This window comes from Brachyistius frenatus, unplaced genomic scaffold, assembly GCF_029030835.1.
Source record: "Brachyistius frenatus isolate BFR_SWC_R1_liver_20210118 unplaced genomic scaffold, ASM2903083v1 Contig_51, whole genome shotgun sequence".
Classification (NCBI taxonomy): Eukaryota; Metazoa; Chordata; class Actinopteri; family Embiotocidae; genus Brachyistius; species Brachyistius frenatus.
The window spans coordinates 500,696-519,709 of NW_027210650.1; the positions used below are offsets into that span (position 1 = coordinate 500,696).

The 19,014-nt window shown below is 39.8% G+C and overlaps 2 protein-coding genes across 4 annotated transcripts; both read right to left on the reverse strand.

Annotated features, from left to right (window-relative positions):
- Positions 1 to 62: 62 nt before the first annotated feature.
- Positions 63 to 2,207, reverse strand: armc7 (armadillo repeat containing 7). The gene is made up of 3 exons (XM_069704493.1): positions 2,072 to 2,207; positions 1,535 to 1,678; positions 63 to 1,436 (listed from the first exon to the last, which is right to left on the reverse strand). Exons 1-3 carry the CDS (start codon positions 2,157 to 2,159, stop codon positions 1,093 to 1,095), a joined length of 576 nt encoding a protein of 191 aa, XP_069560594.1. The 5' UTR covers positions 2,160 to 2,207; the 3' UTR covers positions 63 to 1,092.
- Positions 2,208 to 5,874: 3,667 nt separating this feature from the next.
- ndel1a (nudE neurodevelopment protein 1-like 1a) lies at positions 5,875 to 18,373 on the reverse strand. Of its 3 annotated transcripts, none has more exons than XM_069704494.1 (10): positions 18,284 to 18,373; positions 15,916 to 16,012; positions 12,945 to 13,098; positions 10,309 to 10,457; positions 9,809 to 9,945; positions 9,533 to 9,706; positions 9,020 to 9,114; positions 8,795 to 8,931; positions 8,630 to 8,665; positions 5,875 to 6,451 (listed from the first exon to the last, which is right to left on the reverse strand). In XM_069704494.1, the coding sequence occupies exons 2-10, from the start codon at positions 15,999 to 16,001 to the stop codon at positions 6,349 to 6,351; spliced, it is 1,071 nt and encodes a 356-aa protein (XP_069560595.1). In that variant the 5' UTR covers positions 16,002 to 16,012; positions 18,284 to 18,373; the 3' UTR covers positions 5,875 to 6,348. The 3 variants fall into 3 exon arrangements, with proteins under 3 accessions (XP_069560595.1, XP_069560597.1, XP_069560598.1); XM_069704497.1 differs by lacking the exon at positions 5,875 to 6,451 and adding an exon at positions 6,791 to 6,877; XM_069704496.1 differs by lacking the exon at positions 8,630 to 8,665.
- Between the last annotated feature and the right edge of the window lie 641 nt (positions 18,374 to 19,014).

A 19,014-nucleotide genomic window follows, 5' to 3' on the forward strand; every position in this document is an offset into this window, starting at 1 on the left:
ACTCGGCCCAGAAATAGCTCTGTGGAGCCCAGAAGAAAACAAACGGCTCTCCTGGCTCTTAAAGAGGAACCTCAAGGTTTGTTTTGCATGTTTTTTATTCCACATATTTTAGGTTAAATGTTTCAGGACGTGGTATTCTTAAAGAGAGCGCCAAGTGCAAGTGTTGGCGTCAACGTGCTCCAGCGTCCGACACAGGTTTTTACGAAACCACTTAAAAGCCAAAGGAATGTACATTGATGGGAGGAAAGAGGTTTTGAGACTACAGAGAGTGAGTCTAACAAGTTTATCACTTATTTTTACACTTGAGACTTTTGATTGGAAGCGGCAAAACTTCATTGTAAAAATGCTGTTTTTGTGCCAGTGGGGTTACCTGAAATAATCTGTCCAGCATCTAGTCCTAAAACTGAGGAGTCTTTAATAAAGGCGTCGCCCTCATGTGGTGAAAATCTAAACAACACTGACTGCATGCAGTTTGAGAAAAGACTAATTCCTGCTGCACTGAATTAAATATACCATAACTTTGAAAAGGATCTTCTAAGTGTTTTGCAAAGTTTTTAAACGAAAGAAAACATGTGGCCAAATCTATTAAAAAAAAAAAAAAAGATAAAATAGTCATATTTATATATATGACATAGCATGTCGTCCGAAATGTGTAAAAAACAGTAGACATGGCAACTGGGCAAAAACAAAGACTGTGAGGGCCTCAAAATGGGTTTCTCTGGTTCAAACGTTAAAAAACATCTCTTGTGGCAAGAGTCTATGTTTTTAATCATTTCCCTGTCTCAACACGACAACCTGCAGAACAACAGCTCCACAAAGAAACGCCTTCAGAGCCCCGACCTCGACCACATCCAGCACCTGCGGGACGGTCGGACCTCATCGCCCGACATCAGCGTTCGGCCTCGCCTCTGTTCATGAGGCCGAGCGGATCCCTGCAGCGGGCTCAGACCTCTGGTCTCCGTAGCCACGGTGAATGGAAGGAGATGCTCCACAGTCACGTGACTTGTAACATGCAGCTATTTTACCACACAGTGTAAAACAGACATCCATATAATACAGGGGAGGTATTTATACACACATAAAATAAAAAGCTCAGTCTTTGGGCAGCGGGATCCCGACGGCCGTCTGCTGCCCCTGCATCTGCTGCTGCGCCCGGACCACCTCCTGCTCGCTGCAGCAGTCCTTCAGGAACACGGCGGCCAGGTTGCGCAGACGGGAGCTCTCGGAGAGGGAGAAGCGCAGCATGCACTGCAGGACGGCCGGATCGGTGATCTGAGAGCGGGAGGCGGGCGTCGTCAGGTTCGTGAGCGTGGTGACGGCCGACAGGACCGTCTCTTCCCTCGGACTCGACAGGCAGCGCGTGACCAAGGCGATCGCGCCGCTCCGCAGGATGACGTCTCGGCACTCGGGGTCCATGCTGAGGTTACACAGCCCCCCTTGGGAGCAGCCACCAGATAACACAATCACATCGCTGCTGCGAGCAAAGTATAAAAAAAAACACCATTCGTAGTTTCTGCTGGTTGTGACAACTCACCCATCCCAAACTCCACAAAGTTCTCGTTCTCCTCGGTCAACATGTCCAAGAAGAGGTCGGCCACCTGCAGCCGCCTCAGATGCTCCATGTTCTTCGGGTCGTATGCAAAATTGGCCAAATTAGCCAGAACTTGTTCCTTTGCCTCTGATGTGGGAAAGAGAAGTTCAAAAGTTAGTGACACAAATTCGTATATATACAAATATATATACATATATATGTATATATACACATATATACGTATATATACATACATTCATATATTATCAGCTCTTCACAAACACACTGGGGGCAGCACATAGAGTCAAATCTAGACCAATAGTTTTGTTCATTTAAAATAAAATCGGAATTGAAAGTTGAAGTTTTGATCTTGAAATTGGAAAAACTATAATTCAAACCACCAATGTCTTATATTTGAGATGTGATGAACTTTGGGGGAATTATTTCCCAATAAATAATCGAACCGGCTGTTTGTTAGTTTTCAGTTTTCCACGAGTTTAACTTAAATCACTGAAACAAATAAAAACAAGCTGCTCCCACCTTCACTGTCGGTGTCCTGAAACTCGGTGACCAGAGTCTGTAAATATTCAAACCGGTCGGAGCCATCAGACGAACTGTTCCTCAACATGGTTCAGCAGTAACAGGGCATTCAAGCGGCGTTTACTTCCTGTTTACTTCTCTGGGTCGTCCCTAAAATGTGTCCGTGCAACCGCGCGGTTAAAATAAAATGTTCCGCTTAATCCTTTTCAGTCAAAAGAACAATTACACGAACGCAAACACAATACTATATATATATATATATATATATACATATATATATATATATATACATTCTCCGTTTTTGATTAATTCATAATTGTGAAAACGTGTTAAGACACAACATTATTAGTACGTATGCATGTTTAACATTTATTTGATTTTAAGAGCGTTAAAACACAAATTCACTGCGGGTTTTTTCATCCACGCTCGTCTTGCAAACAAACAAAAGAAAAAGAAAATGGTCAAACTTTTGATAAAACTTTTTTTCTTTTTTAATTATATATATATATAAAAAAGTGATTTAAATGATTTCCACCATCAAGAAAACTGAACTCCAGCTTAATAAAAAAAAAAAAAAAAATAAATAAAAAATATGTCAGCAGGTTTTAAAACCGCTTTAATCCTTTCACGCAAAAATAATGAATGAAAAAAATAATACGTCTGAAATTGTTACTAACTTTCGACCTTGAATGGTCGAAACGGAAGCGAAATTCAGCCTGGTACCGGAAGTACGTGAGTAACTGCAGGACATGAAGGAGGCGTGCGCACACGTGTGTGTGTGTGTGTGTGTGTGTGTGTGTGTGTGTGTGGTAGCGTTACAGAACCAAGCGCTCACCGGAAGGTCAGCTGGAAAAACGAATGTAGGTTTGTTTACTCGGTTTGTTGTTCTGGCGCGTGGCCCCTCTGATGTTTAATACCATGACGCAACACAAACTGTCTGCGGGGAAACGGCTCACCAAGCCGCTGCTGTTCGGGACGCTGATCGTCGGACTGGCCGCTGCTTTCTGTAACAGGTAACCTTTATTTAGACTCACCTGGAAACCACACACACACACACACACACACACACACACACACACACACACACACACACACACACACACACACACACACACACACACACACACACCTCTGCATCCCATAATAATATAATAAAAAAAAAAAACAACAGCAGACTACTTTTTACTGAAGTACGATACAAATGTGAGGTATTTATGCAACTTTAATCTTATACTACAGATTATACTCTTATATTCAGATATAAATATTTAGTCAGACAGCTTTATTTAGAGTACTCTTGTTTTTTTTATATCCTCCCTGTTCAGTTAAAAAACATGTAAACATCCTAATCTGGTGACTTTAAATTAGATTGTTCCTGATAAACTTACTATTTTTTTAAACTCACTCGGATTCACTAAAATATGCTTTGTGTGTGTTTTTTTTCTGAGATTTGTGGTTCTCAGAATAGTTAGAATAAACCTTAATAAATACAGCAGTAAAATGCACATTCATGCAACCGATATCAATCCAAACACATCATATAAAACAGTAAAACACGGACAGCTTTTACTGTTGGATACTTTCAAGTACATTTTTCTGATAATACTCATATTTTTTTACTGAAGGGAGGTTTAAAACTTATAAATTAAGATAATGAGGACAATCATTAAATAAATACATGGCTACAAAATGTTCATATTAGAGATGCAACTAAAGATGACTTTAATTATTGACTAATTTAATGATTACTTCTCTTCATTAAATGATTGTTTAGTCGATCAAATTTTAGAAAATCCTTTAAAAAAAAGTTATAGTATTTCATCATTCAGAGAAAAGGTGACATTTTTTTCTGATTTTTTCATTTTTATTGCTTGAGAAGCTCTAAAACAGCTTATTTGTCTTCTGTATTATTAGATTAAACATTAAAAAGTGGCAGATATTTGGTTGAAATTGTTAAATGTGAGTGTGTATGCACCGTTTGTGACGCTTCCTCCCCCGCTGTGCAGGCACAGCTTCTTCGACGACGTGGCCGAGATCAGGGCTCAGGAGCGGGAGCGCAACAACGCCAAGCGGCTGGAGGTGATGGAGAGGCGGCAGAGGCAGATGGAGGAGCTGATGGAGAAGAGGAAGCAGGCGGGCGGCGACTGAAGCTCGCTGCGATGCTGAGCAGCTCCACAGATACGTGCTTCTGTACATCCCGCCGTGCTCAAGACACTCTTACCGAACTAAAGTTTTTTTTTTTAAATACCTTCCTTCGGGTCGGCACTCGGTCACGGAGGGATTTAAAGTGACGCTCACACGTTTATCTCCAGTAAAAAAAAATAAAAGATGAGTACTGGACTCACAGGAAGTCAAACTGTTATCAAGAGACATGATGCTAACATCAGCTCTCTTCTTGTATTTACGTGTTTGTCCAGCAGGTGGCAGAGTTGACCACAAACCTAAAGAATCAGTGCAAGTTGAACTACAAAGAAACAAAAGAAAATCACTTTTTACATTGTTGGTGGTTTGGAAAATTAACTTTAGATTTCCACGTTTTTCCTTCTGTCGGTGTCTGGACTCTGATCCTTTGCGAGAAACATTAAAGTCTGACTTCCTTTTTTTTTTTTTTTTGTGATGACTTGCAGAATTCAAGCAAAGATTTATTTACATGTCGCTGTAAGAACGACTTCAAACTGATGGCTGCCTTGAACAGAAGGAAAAATACATCCTAACAGCTGGAAGAAGTAAAGCAGATATTTTCCTACGACAAGTAAAACTTCTGCAATGAAAATCTTTGTAAAAAAAGTAATAATATGTCTGTAAAGTATCAAAATAAAGGTGTTAAATTCAAATTCAGACCGTTATATTTATCAATAATAAGTATTGCATATTGTGTGCCGTCAGTTTTAGTTTTCAGTACTGTTACGTCCTCAGATGTTTTACAATTAAATTCAGTCGTAACAGGGACCGTGTACAAAAACCATTCATCTCAAATGAGGAAATATGCTTTGCACCAGATTTAACTCATTTTCATTTGCAATCTCCGGGCAGGTGAGAAGAGATAATAAAATACACACAAAAAAAACAAGTGGAGCTGTAACAGCCCTCCGAATCTTAATCTGAAAACCAACGAGGAACTAAAAGCTGTCAGATAAAAGTAGGTCAGTGGTGAAAGTACGGAGCAGAATCAAATTAAAATGCTGAAGTAAAAGTACCTCAAACTTGACAAAATGTACTCCGTTACTTTCCACCACAGCAAAAAAAAAAAGCATCGTTAGATTTGTGGTAAATAAAATAAAACTTCTGTTTTTGCTTATAATAATTATAACAATAATAATAACACTTAATTTGCATCAAACTGTTTCGTTGCAGGTAAAACTTCCTCCACAGTAAGAAGTGTGAAATAGAACCAACGTAATGGTGGAGAATAATTACATCTTTTATTGAAACATGCTATAAAAAGGAAATCTGAAATAAATTCAACCTGCAAAGAGAAAAAATAAGAAGAAAACAGGTGATATTGCACTTGAATGAAAAAAATAAACAGTTCACACGAGGTCAAAGTGCTTCACTTTCAAACGTGAAAATGTTTCGGTGAAAAATCAAAAACAATAAAAAGAACAATTTGGATTTTAAGAAGATAAAACCGGTCGACAACAGAACCCAAGAAACGCTGTTTAGAACCGGTCCGAACACAACGACAGCGTCGATCCACCTGCTGCCTGTTAACTACGATCAATATGACCAATACTGTACACGTCATGTCACACAGCTCAGAAGTGTCCGACTCACTACGACGGCACAAAGACTCTCCATCTCTCTTTTTCTTTTTTTTTTCTTGGAAGTGAGATTAAATACAGATAATCATGTTTAAAACATGTTGGACATTTTCAAACATCAATAATTGATGGAGGGGGAGGGGGGCAGCTGCACATGTGGCGACCCCACTAAACCGGCTGTGTTCCCGTTCATTGGGGCTCAGCAGGGAGTCTGAGCGCTCAACTTATTGCTGATTTAACAAAAAAAAACAAAAAAAATTGAATGTGCCATCAATTTGCATAATATTTCCCTTTTTCCAAGATGACGTGGAGCACTCAAACGCCACTTCACAGATGAGCGAGGGGTTTTTTACAATCTTAGTGAGGCAGAGAGCAGATACAGGAACACAGAAGATAAACAGACAGACATGAAGCACGAGTGTCGAGTCGAAGAGAGTGAAGAGAGAGCGTGGGAAGACGAGGTAACAGTACGACGAGGGTTTCTTTTTTTTACAGTGTCAGCCACGTGTGTTACCGTCACACGGCGAGGGGCACCAGGCCGGGGGAGGAGGCTGCCGGGGGGGCGGTGATGGCCGTCAGGGTGGCGGTATCGCGTCCTTTCATGGTCCTGCTGCAGTGACTTTAAAAAAAAAAAAAAAAACCCAGGAAGGCGTCAGTATGAGTGAACCAGCCTCCGTACAGATTAAACTGAAAGACATTTCATTTCAAAACAAAACAAGGTCATCAGAGTGGAAGCCAAGTTAGGACAGTTAGGAACAAGGAAACTAAAAAAAACCGAAATCACAATGAACCCGCAGCTTGAATTAAGCTTCATCATACCTTCGCATGCCGCGTCACCAGCGCAGCAGCGTGTATGTCGTTACCACGGCAACCCATGCAGCCCGACAGTCTGTCCTAAAGACCTGATTTCACCTGCATTCTGAACAAGGACTTGAAATCCATTTGAAGTCGTGTTTCTGGCTCTCCGACGGACGCAAGTCCAACATGCAGTCTTCTTTTATCGCCATTTTAGGTCTCCTCCACCTCCAGAGGTAAATATCTGTCTCTTTGAAGCAATTGAAGTTGTCAGATAAACGTAGAAGAATAAAAAGTTAAATAGTGGCATGAAATTAAAATAATGAAGTAAAGAAACTTAAATTTACTTTCCTAATTATATTTTCATTTCACCACCGACGGCGATAATAAAAAGAAAAGTTGATGAGGCGGTCTGATGAACCTCGTCATCGTTTGTCACGCTGACTCTTTCTAAAAAGCTGCTGACGCAGCACAAAGCCGCGACCTCGTTCTGTCCTCATTATCAACCTCCGTCTCACACAGGGGACACTACAGCTGCACCACACACACACACACACACACACACACACACACACACGGTTTTTTTCAACAGGCGAGCGCTGCTAAAAATGGAGCTCGAGGGCAGAAACCGGGAAGGTGTGAGGTCAGCCGGAGTCGACACAACCGACCGGTTCAACTGTTTTTTAATCTGTGAGTCACAGTCGGGGTACGATCGGTATCCTCGGTGTGTCATTGAGGCCCTGAGGGTGAGTCACATCCAGAGCAGAATAAAAAGATGAATTAATGAAGTTCAACAGAGGGTTACCTTTTTCATTCTGCATTAAAATACACCAAAATGCATCAATGGTAAATGAAGATATTTACCTTCATAAAATTAAATCTAAAAGGTTGAACGGTTCTTTGATTTTTGATCAGGAAAACCCGTAAACGACCCCGAGAGTCTAAAACCGAGCGTTCGATCCCGAGCGCTGCAGACAGATCAGGTGTCTGAAGGTGAACTCTGCTGTAAACTAACGTCACGCGGACGATGCTGAATGTTGTTTTTCTCTTGCGCAGCAGAAACAACACACTGCTGGTCCCTGGTCACACCACCAGCTTCATATAATAAACAGCTGCTTCCAACACCAACATATAGGAGAGTAACAACAATAAGAATACACAGAACATCACCTTTGTCTTTAAATATCACTGTTAAAGTTCAAAACCTTTTTTTTTTTCTTCTTCTTTATCTGTGACCTGAAGCTCCACTGTTATACCAAAAGAAATAAAAGTCTTCCTGCTGCTGTAAACACACACTAGAGCACCAAATGTGTATCAATCCGCCGATAAAAATAGTCCCCAGCAAGGGCACGATTTCCCTCCACTTCAGTAATATTTAATAACATTTTTTTTTTTTTTTAAAAACAGTTCCCTACTGTTTTAGGAAATAATAAAAACAAGAAAAAACGTAAATTAAACTACGTATTTGTGAGCTGTTCTGAAGTAATTTACGTCTTCTTAAAGGAACCGACGAGCAGACAAGTAGAGGAAGAGAGGTGAACTCGCGGATTCACGGTTCAGATCTTTTCATCGGATTTATCAATAATAACAGAAATGGAAAATATTAAATATTTGCGTGATTAAACTCACGTTTTAGGACGTAATTATTATTATTTTTTATATCAGTCGGGAAATTACAGGTTGTTATCAGTGTTAGACTGAATACTCCAAATATACAAACAAAATCCACTCTGTTAATGAAACGATTGGTTAGATGTCAGACTAGAACAGCAGCAACACCTCACACCAGTTCATAGAGAAGAAACGACTATCCGATCAGCGTTTAGAGTTAATGACACCACCACCCTTCAACCGGTCGTCATCTAGGCAACTCTTCAGGTTATTTCTACGAGATGAGAAAAGGTTAATTGTTAAAAGTCAGCGGCAGCATGCAGGCGCCTCGACACGGTGAGATTATAGGAGCTGAGATTATAGGAGCTGAGATTATAGGAGCTGAGATTACCCAGAATTAACGCAGGAAAACGTGACCACCTCTGTTCTGCTGGGAAAAAAAACAAAACGCACAAGTCTCAGATTCTCCTCCACAATAAAACAACTGCGGCCTCGAACATCTGACTGTACGTTTATCTTATGATGAGAACAGGTGGGGTTTTTTAATCTCACTTACGCCTTGTCGAAATAAGACGTGTGGAGCGCTTGCGAGTAGTTTGCGTTGAGCGCGTTGCTGTTGTCCAGAGCGAACGCCTTCCTGGCTTTCTGGTCCTTCGCAAAGTTCCTGCAGGCGGCGAGCTTCGACTCCAGAGCCTGAAGGGAGACGGACGGACGGAGGGACGTTCAGGGAGGCCGGAAAAAACCCGGAAGATAAACAGAGAAACAGGAAGAAGCGACTCACCCCGACTTTCCGCAGCAAATCACTGACGATGTTGAGGGCTGATATTCTGGCGGAGGGAGTCAGCGGCGAGTTGGAGCCGAAGCCGTTTGAGAGCACTGAGAAGGAGGAAGGAAAGAAAATTGACATGCAGGGATTTCATTTGATTTCATCTTTTATTTAACTCCTTTACTGCAACACACGCTAATGAAAACCTCTATTATTATTTTTATTAGACGCGTTATTATCATATTATTGCATTTATGAATATGACACATTGTACTGCGGGTTTGTTATCTTTTTTTCCTTTAAATCTTTTTCTTTATATGATGGATAAAACTCATGCTTGGGACGCAAACAGAAACAAAATGACAGACAGTAAATACAGTGTAATATGACGTGATTAATTAGTGATTTCTCATCTGTCAGCGACCAAATACAAATACAGGAATTACAGTTTCATCGTCTGTACTGATGAGGTTGAGAAAAAAAAAAAAAAAAAAAAAAGGCAGTGAAGGGGAGACGAGCTGCAGCTACCTGTTGGGTTGGCGAAGGCGTTGTCCAGACCTTTGCTCAGCGGGGTGGCGGGGAGGGAGAGAGAGGCCTGCACAGCGGAGTCCATCTTCTCTTCGTCCTGCGTGGGCGAGCTCGGCGCCGACATCCGGCTCACGTCGGTCTGCCGCTCTCGAACGGCGAGCTCCTGCCGCAAGTCTGAAAAAGAAGGAAAGGAAAAAAAGGCGTGTGGGAAAGCGGATATATTCGACGGAGGAGAACTGACCGACGGCTCGTTAGTGAAACCTGATCAATAATCACCTCTGGCTTCATCCTTCAATCTCTGCACGGACACCAGGAGAGACTCCTTCTCGTCCAGCTCGCTCTCCAGGAAGGCGTTCCTCTCGATGGCCTGGTTCAGGCGCTGCTCGAAGTTCTCCAGAGACGAGATGGTGGCTCTGAGAAAAACATCCTCGCTGATTATTTTTCTGCCAATTACCATTCACACACCAATACGTGATCAATATCTCCGGCTTTTATAATGGAAATCGGTGACTTTTAATCCAATTAAATCCACGCAGATTGAAAAGGAGATCACAGCGCAGCAGCTTTAATGGAGGGAAAAGGCGTCTGAACATTGATGAGGCGCCGGATCATTTGAATATTCTGCATTATCTGTGCAACAAAACCACATTTTACATTTTGTAAGATGTAAAAATGCAGCATATCAAAATGTTATGAGCAGAAACTGTAAAGAATAAAGTGCAGAAATGATTTCTGGTTTTATCTCAGGGAGTACAGTATTAGGAATCCACACGGACCTCTTGGCTCTTTCCAAGTCGTCGTTGGACTGCTCGAGCTCTCTGACGTATTTGTGGAGCTGCTCCTTGATGCTGCGCGTTTGGCCGAGGTCGTCCTCCAGCATGGAGATCTGCTTGTAGCTCTGAGAGTAATGGTGCTCCAGCTTGTCCTGAGGAGGAGGAGGAGGAGTAGGAGGAGGAGATGGAGGCAGACATACTTGCATGTATTTAAACTATAAACACACGAGGCAGCAGCTCCTTCTGCACACCACCATCCATTTTTCAGCGCTCCCCTGGTTTTCCTTTTTCATTAAAAGGCAGCGGATGTGAAGTGTGACCTATATATCCAACACAATCAGCTCGATGAATACCAGCGGGCCTGTCTGCGCCTCTGACCTATATCTCTAAATAAACGCCAGACTGTCCTCGGTTTGCTCTCTCGTTCGTTCATTCAGCACATTAACATGACAGAGGAAAATTAAAAGACTTAAGACTTTAACATGCAACAGTAAATGTGTTAACGAATCAGAAAACACATTTCAGGATGTTAGAACATCTCCGATGTATGAAAGATGATGTCTTCAGTGAAAAAGTAACTTTCTGTGATTTGTTTAATGAATTACTGTTGTTTTCAAAAATATCCTGTTTTATATAATGTTGTTGTTTTCTGAAAACAACATTTTTATTGTGAAGCCCTTAGTGATGAATTAAGAAAAAGGTTGGAGGAAGAGGAAGAAAGAAGGAGGAGGAAGAAGAAGAAGAAGAAGAAGAGCCTCTCCTGTTGCTACCACTATTGCAGTTTTCTCCACATAACAAAATTGACTTGTGTGTCGAGTCTGCTGCTCTTCTAGAAAAGAAAAAAGCTGTCTCACACACACACACACACACACACACACACACACACACACACACACACACACACACACACACACACACACACACACACACACACACACACACACACACACACACACACACACACCCCTGCTGGTGGTGGCTCGACTCAGCCGGATGGAAAACACCAGACTGGGAAAATGTGTCGGTTAATTATGGAGCGAGAACAAGATTGAGACACGATGTGATGCATTATTCATGAGGGTGGAGCCGATCAGCTGCATCGGTACACCGCCGGATTAAGGACGGAGCAGGTGGAGAGATCGGAGAAGAGACCGGCAATTAATCAACAATTTACTGAAGTCAGATTAGAATTTATTTGAGGTCTGTAAACGTAAAAAAAAAAAACCTGTTTACAGTTTAGCCTACGACAAAACACAGACCCATCAAACCCTTTTTACTCATATGGCACGAGGTGAGATCTTAATATTCCCGTGACCTCTTACGTTTAACCACAAAGGCAAAGCAGCAGGCCGCCTAGGAAAAAAAATAAAACATTCAGTGCAAGTGCATCTACATGAGCATCTGTCAGAGCGTGACTTCACCTCTCCTCAGTCCCAGGAGACGTCACTCAAGGACAAGCAATGATATAAGACGGCTATAAAAATAAATAAATTTAAAAAAAGCAATCAAATATGTATTTTAAAGGGTACACGTGACGCTTAGCGACCTTAATGTACCTTTAATAGGAAATAAAAGTACGTAACGATGGCGTCGTGATGAATTACTCATTCACTGAGGAAATCACATCCTTTACAAGGATATACATTCAGTAATATTTGTCATCAAAGATTAAAAAAAAAAAAATTGGAAGGCATTTAATTATTTTTTTATTATTATTATTTTGAATTTGTTTCATCATGATCTAAACTTAAAAAAATGTTAAATTACATTTCAAAAAAATAACATTGCTCAAATAAAATAAAATAAATTTTAAATTGCGCGAGCATAACCGGATGATTCTCACTCTTTATAAATGATATTTCTCCAATGTGTGTAAAATGTAAATACGAGTGGAGAAATCAAAATAGTTCGTCGGCTGCAACATAAATGTACACAAAGCAGTGGGAAGCAATAACCTGCGTGAGTAACACAAGTGATTGTTTTTGACTTCGTAAAAACAGATTATTATTATTATTTTAATCAAATAAAGAATCTCTAAACTCTAACTCTAAACTCTAAACTCTAAACTCTAAACTCTAACTCTAAACTCTAACCTCTAAACTATACACTATAAACTATAAACTCTAAACTATAACCTCTAAACTATAAACTTTAAACTCTAAACTCTAAACTCTAAACTCTAACCTCTAACCTCTAAACTATAAACTATAAACTCTAAACTATAAACTCTAAACTCTAACTCTAACTATAAACTCTAAACTTTAAACTCTAAACTCTAACCTATAAACTCTAAACTTTAAACTTTAAACTCTAAACTATAAACTCTAACTCTAACTCTAAACTCTAACCTCTAAACTCTAAACTCTAAACTATAACCTCTAAACTATAAACTTTAAACTCTAACTCTAAACTATAAACTCTAAACTCTAAACTTTAAACTCTAAACTTTAAACTCTAAACTCTAACTATAAACTATAAACTCTAAACTATAACCTCTAAACTATAAACTTTAAACTCTAACTCTAAACTATAAACTATAAACTCTAAACTTTAAACTCTAACCTCTAAACTCTAACTCTAAACTCTAAACTTTAAACTCTACACGTAGACCGGTCTTCATCTGCACGTTACCAGCTCACCTTCAGTGTTTCCACTTCGCTCCTCAGCCGCTGGTTCTCCGACTGCAGGTCTTTGCTGCGGTGCTCCGTCTGGCCCAGCTGGGCCTCCAGCTCGGCCTCCAGCTCCCGGCTCCCCTCCTGGAACTCCTGCAGCTCCTCCTGCGCCTCCTGGCAGCTGAGGGCAGACGGAGGAGAAGCCATGAGGCAACTTGTCAGGACAGAAAGAGGTCGGAGGACGTGAGACGTGAGACGAGGAGGAATTCATCCAGTTAAAAACCTTCTTCTTCTTCTTCTGATTATTAGATGTCAGAGCAGCAACACCACAATTTATTAATGTGTCAATTCATATTTAAAGATTTGTGATCCGAATCACATTTACGCTTTGGGAAAAATTAAATTCAGTAAATCGTAAACATTTCACGATTCAACACACTAAAAAATAAAACAGCTGACCAAAAAAATGACCCCAAAAAACAGGGAAAACTGAAGCCTAGGGATGCTAGCGACTAGCCTAGGAATGCTAACGACTAGCCTAGGAATGCTAACGACTAGCCTAGGAATGCTAACGACTAGCCTAGGAATGCTAGCGACTAGCCTAGGAATGCTAACGACTAGCCTAGGAATGCTAACGACTAGCCTAGGGATGCTAACGACTAGCCTAAGGATGCTAGCGACTAGCCTAGGAATGCTAACGACTAGCCTAGGGATGCTAGCGACTAGCCTAGGAATGCTAACGACTAGCCTAGGGATGCTAGCGACTAGCCTAGGGATGCTAACGACTAGCCTAGGGATGCTAACGACTAGCCTAGGGATGCTAACGACTAGCCTAGGAATGCTAACGACTAGCCTAGGGATGCTAACGACTAGCCTAGGGATGCTAACGACTAGCCTAGGGATGCTAACGACTAGCCTAGGGATGCTAACGACTAGCCTATTCTTGCTCGACAAAAGATGATTGTGACTACAGTCCAGAAATTTTAGTGATGCTGATTTTATGTGATCTTAATTTAAGTCTTTGCGAGTCATTATCTTATCTTATTGTTAATGTTTATAACATAAACATAAATAAAAAGAATGATATATTCATCGTTGGAAACAATTTGCCATCTTCAGATCTAAATTTTCCAGCAGTTCATCCAGTAGAAACATTTCGTTCTTGATTCAAAACAAAAACAACAACAAAAGATGGACGCTGTTGCCCTGCTAACATAACAAAACAACAAGATGAATTGAAACTAGCATCACATGGGATTTACAAAGACATGACAGTAAAAACCTGCAGCTGGTCACGTGACCACCGACCAGCTGATTACGTAAGTGTCTGTTGAGGTGCTCACGCATGGACACACACACACACACACACACACACACACAGTCTAAAAATGGAGCTGAAATAAGCATCCATCATGTGAGTGCCGGAGCTGGCACAGAGCCAGAACATCCATTTGCGTCCAGCCCACGATGGCGACGCTCAGCCAGGCCCGACTTTGACCTGGTTCCACTTTGAAAAAAGTTCAGCCTCTCCAACTTTGCACAACGGGGTGTGGAGGGGGAGCTTCCTCTTTACAGTTGTAACACATGAATTCAAAAATACTCCAGTCAATGCATCTGAATATGATGATGGGATATTCAAAACGATCCGCTTATTTAACACGAGCACATAAAATTGGTGTTTAATTCACTTGTTATGCGATCAGTTCTAGTATTATAAATTCTTGCGAAACTAAAACTATATGGCATGTTCAGAATACAGGATATTTGTTTCCTGATAAAATGGTGTCAGATTAAACAATTACAGAATTTGTCTCTAACCTTTGGACCAATTTGCTTTTACCAATTTCTTTTGTGGTCTCCACCAAGTCCTGAATAAAAATATCTGGTTAAACCAAAACAGGAAGGTTGTGGGCTCAAAGACACTAAAAAGGGTGAAAGGTGAAAGGGTCTCTATAATTATAAACTTTGGGGACATCATCATTGTAGAAAACAGTTGTTTTAATTAATTAATTAATTATATAAAATATTGATTATAGAAGCTTTCATTGCACAATTATTCCAGTTTAATTGCTTCCTTATTAAATGATGTTAGTCTTAAAGAAAAAAGAAGAAGACAGATTTAAGAGTTGTTGAATTTAGCTGATGAAGACAAAGTGATGTGATTGAAAGCTCTAAAAATGCCACTAAAAAAGGACCTGAAAGGTAAAACCGTTTTATCAACTAAACTTTAAAAGTCAACCAGATTAAAGCCGGTATAACAATAGCTGCTTCATTGTCTGCAGGCTCTTATGTAACTGGGTGTCGGCCCGACTGCGTTTCCTCCGGTGTTGAGATTATAATCGAGGGGAATGTATTACAGTCTTAAGATTCAGCTAATTTTAGCCGCCTTTAGTTCACTAAAAAAATGACAACAATGAGAATCGTTACATAAAACCCGGTTAAAGACGGGAAATACAAAAGAGACGAAGCTTTTCACTGCTCGTCTCACAGGAAAAGTGTCACCGGATATGCGGACGCTGGTTTTTGAATGGAAAGAGTAAAGAACAGGTGACTTAAGAGTGACATGATAGCGTGATGCAACAGCTTGGTGTCGTTCCCACGGAAACAAAGAGGATCCTGTGGTTCAAATGTAGTGAACAGAGGTGCTTTGATTCAGAAATGTAAAAACTGGTGGAGGAAGTAGTTTCAGAAAAGTAAAAAGTATTCACTTAAAAAATGTGCAACAACAAAAATATATTTTTGTTGTTGTTGTTTTTTTTTTTAGTCATTGATGTTGAACTGTTTTTAAATATTCATGATATTTGTTGATAAAGGTGTAAAAAATGTTTGAACAATGGCACCTTTATTGTCAGAGCAAACGTTACACTCACTCGTCTTTCACCCTTTTTGGTGTGTGTGTGTGTGTGTGTGTGTGTGTGTGTGTGTGTGTGTGTGTGTGTGTGTGTGTGTGTGTGTGTGTGTGTGTGTGTGTGTGTGTGTGTGTGTACCAGTTACATACCCGTTCTTGTACTTGAGGGAAAGATCCTTCCAGAAGTCGATTTCCTCATCTTTTGAGGAGAATTTTGGTATCATATCCGTTTCCATGGCAAACAAATCTAGACGAGAAGCAGTGAGAAAACAAAGAGGGATTATATTATAATTATTATAAAAAAAAAAAAAAAAAAAAATCATCCTGTTTCTTCTCTCGAAGTCTGAAATCAACTCTCGGTCCATTACGAGGCAGAAAACGTGTAGAGATACGACATCGATTGAGGACTGGACTTCAACAACAAAAAAAAAATCAATGATTTTACACCACAGCTGGGAATTAAATCATCAAAAAAAAAAAAAGCTCCCTTGCAGACTCCCAGAAACCCCGGGGAGGACACTACGCTACACTGCGTCGCATCAAAGCATTCGACTTTCAAAAAAATAAAAAGTGCTTTTATAGAGTTCGAAGAGAAAAAGTGCTCAAATAAAACAGCATGATCTTCTACATGATTAAATGCATCTCAGACTGGCCTAAATTAAATGCACCTCTCGCTGTTTATTACAGCAGTTGTTTGGCCTTCATGCAAATTTTGTGACCTGAAGCCTCATTCATCACATTGACTCGTAATTAAAGTGAAGTTTAAAGCCCCCAAAACACTAAACTAGTTGTGTTCAGGAGCAAATGGGAAATCACCATTTCACCCAGACAATAGTTCGCTCTCATCGGTCGTAGAAACGAGGCCTCTTCTCACTTTCTTTCTATTCGGTGTCTCTCAAATTACAATCAATTAACAACATCCGTTGAACATGACGGTGCTTTTTTCAAAACTCAACCTGCTTTTCTTTTCTTCGGTGGTGAAGAAGAACGACACGAATTCAGAAGTCCGTGATATTCAACAACGACTGATATATGAGCACCAAGAATCATTTGGAACTCGTATATAAATGGGATTGCCTTTATTAAATGCCCCATGCTGTTATAGTTTGCCTTTTTTTTTGGGGGGGGGGGATCAATACCACTTTCACATCTATTCTCCAAAATCTCCAAAACACAAGAGCTATCAGGTGGTTAGCCTGTAGCTTAGCATGAAGACAGGAAATGTGGTTAAATAGACTTTTATGGCAGAAGTGATAATTAAAATAGACTATTTGGTTTAGTCTCATTTCTGTCTATCGAGCTCAGTTCCCTGCTGTTAATGTTAATGCTGAGTCAGTAATAATTGGAAGGGCAGATTCTTGATCTATTTCAGAATATATAGCCTAAATTTCAAACTATTTTAAACCACCAAATCAAATCAAAAGTTTCCCAGTTGGTCACAAAACCAACTCCAGTCTGGAGCCAAGCTAACCCTTGATTCCAGTCTTTATGCTAAGCTAACTTCCTGTTAGCTCTCGCTACATTTAGCGTTCAAACATTCGATTAGTTTTGAACTTCTCATTTTACTGTCTGCAAGGAAGCAAATTATCACGATGTTGAAATCTTGCTTGAAGGTTTTTATTTTCCAGAGCTAAATTTATTTGAAAATAATCTCTTTTCACTATTTTCTGACATTTTCTGCACCAGACAATTACTTAAGAAAATAAATCAGAGCATTAGTCATTCATAAAAAGTCTTTCGGGCAAAATAAAACAATAGTATAATTAATAATTTTAACAGTTGAAACAGCACAAAAAATAAATCTGAACCCGTTGCACTCAGTGACATCTGTCGTATAAACTACTGTTCTTGCCCTGAAATGTTTTTTATTCTGTGATCTCCTGAATAATTCATCCTCAGATTATATACATCTACCCTACAACCCGGAGGAGAAATTCAAATGGTATTATAAGAAAAAGCAACACAAGCCATTTTGACAGCATCATAAAAAACGGGCCTGGTGCTTACTCAGTACATTTTCTTTTTAATTAAAGGAATAGATTCTTTAAATCTACAAGGTTTTTTTTTTTAGGTGTAAAGGAAGGTTTGACCAGGACACAAGACTACGCTGTAAAATACTACTATTTAAACAAACTAATCTTAATTCCTTACTATAAAAAGAAGACCCTGTTGAGCATCGATCACCTGGTAATCTATAGAGTCGATCACAACCATCGATAGGAGGGAGGCGTCAAACGAGACATCTCCCAACAAAGGAGGATATTTAAACAAAAAGCACCGGAAACACCTCAAATGTATTAATCGATTTTTGAACGACGTCACAAATCATTGATTTGAAATGACAGCAGGATTGGCGACTGAAAACAGACGTGATGCTGAGCTCAGCTGTCAAAACTGGGTGTGCAAACGAGCCGAACAAAACGATCAGCCGCAGACCGAAGACATGCTGGTTCCTGGGTTTATTCACGCTGGTTTCACACTGACGACAAAACAAAGTAAAAGATCATGAATTCAGTACCTGAACATCGCCTCGAACTGGGATGTTTATCGGTTCATCCTGCTGCTGGTCACAGCGTCCTCCCTGCTGTCTGCTGATCTCCGACCACTGGGGGGCTATTTAAAGGAAAATACACCCTGAATATGAATATGGATTATTGTACAGCTCGGCTTTAATAATAAAGTTTGAGAGCAGAGAATATTTTACAGCTAATAACAATGGTATCGTTTTTTTTTTTGTTTTCATAGAAAAACAAAACCAAACCAAAAAAACAACCACAAGTTAAAATCAATGAATAATAAAGTAAAGCAACTCATAAAATTGTCCCCAAATAAGATATTAGATTAATTTCCAGCAGAGAGAAAAATTTGGCTCTGTTTGCATATAATTAAAGGACAAATTAGAAATAAAATAGCGATATAAACAACAAAATAAATTAAAAATAAAAGTCGCTTTAGGGTGGATTTCCTTCAGTGGTTTTTCTGTTCACGAGCGTCACTGCTGCTCACATACTGCGCATGACACGCGGCTAATGTTGAACTGGCACCACCTGCTGGCAATCAACTGCAACAGCGTTTGGTGTGAGTGAGCAATTATTATGAGATATTGAGAATTATGGGATAAAATATCAAAATCTCCAATTAATAATCATTTTAAATTTTCCTCTTACAAATCTAAATTATAAGATAATAGGTCAGAATTTCCCCTTACAAATAATACAGATAATGAAATATTAACGCCAAATTATTTGA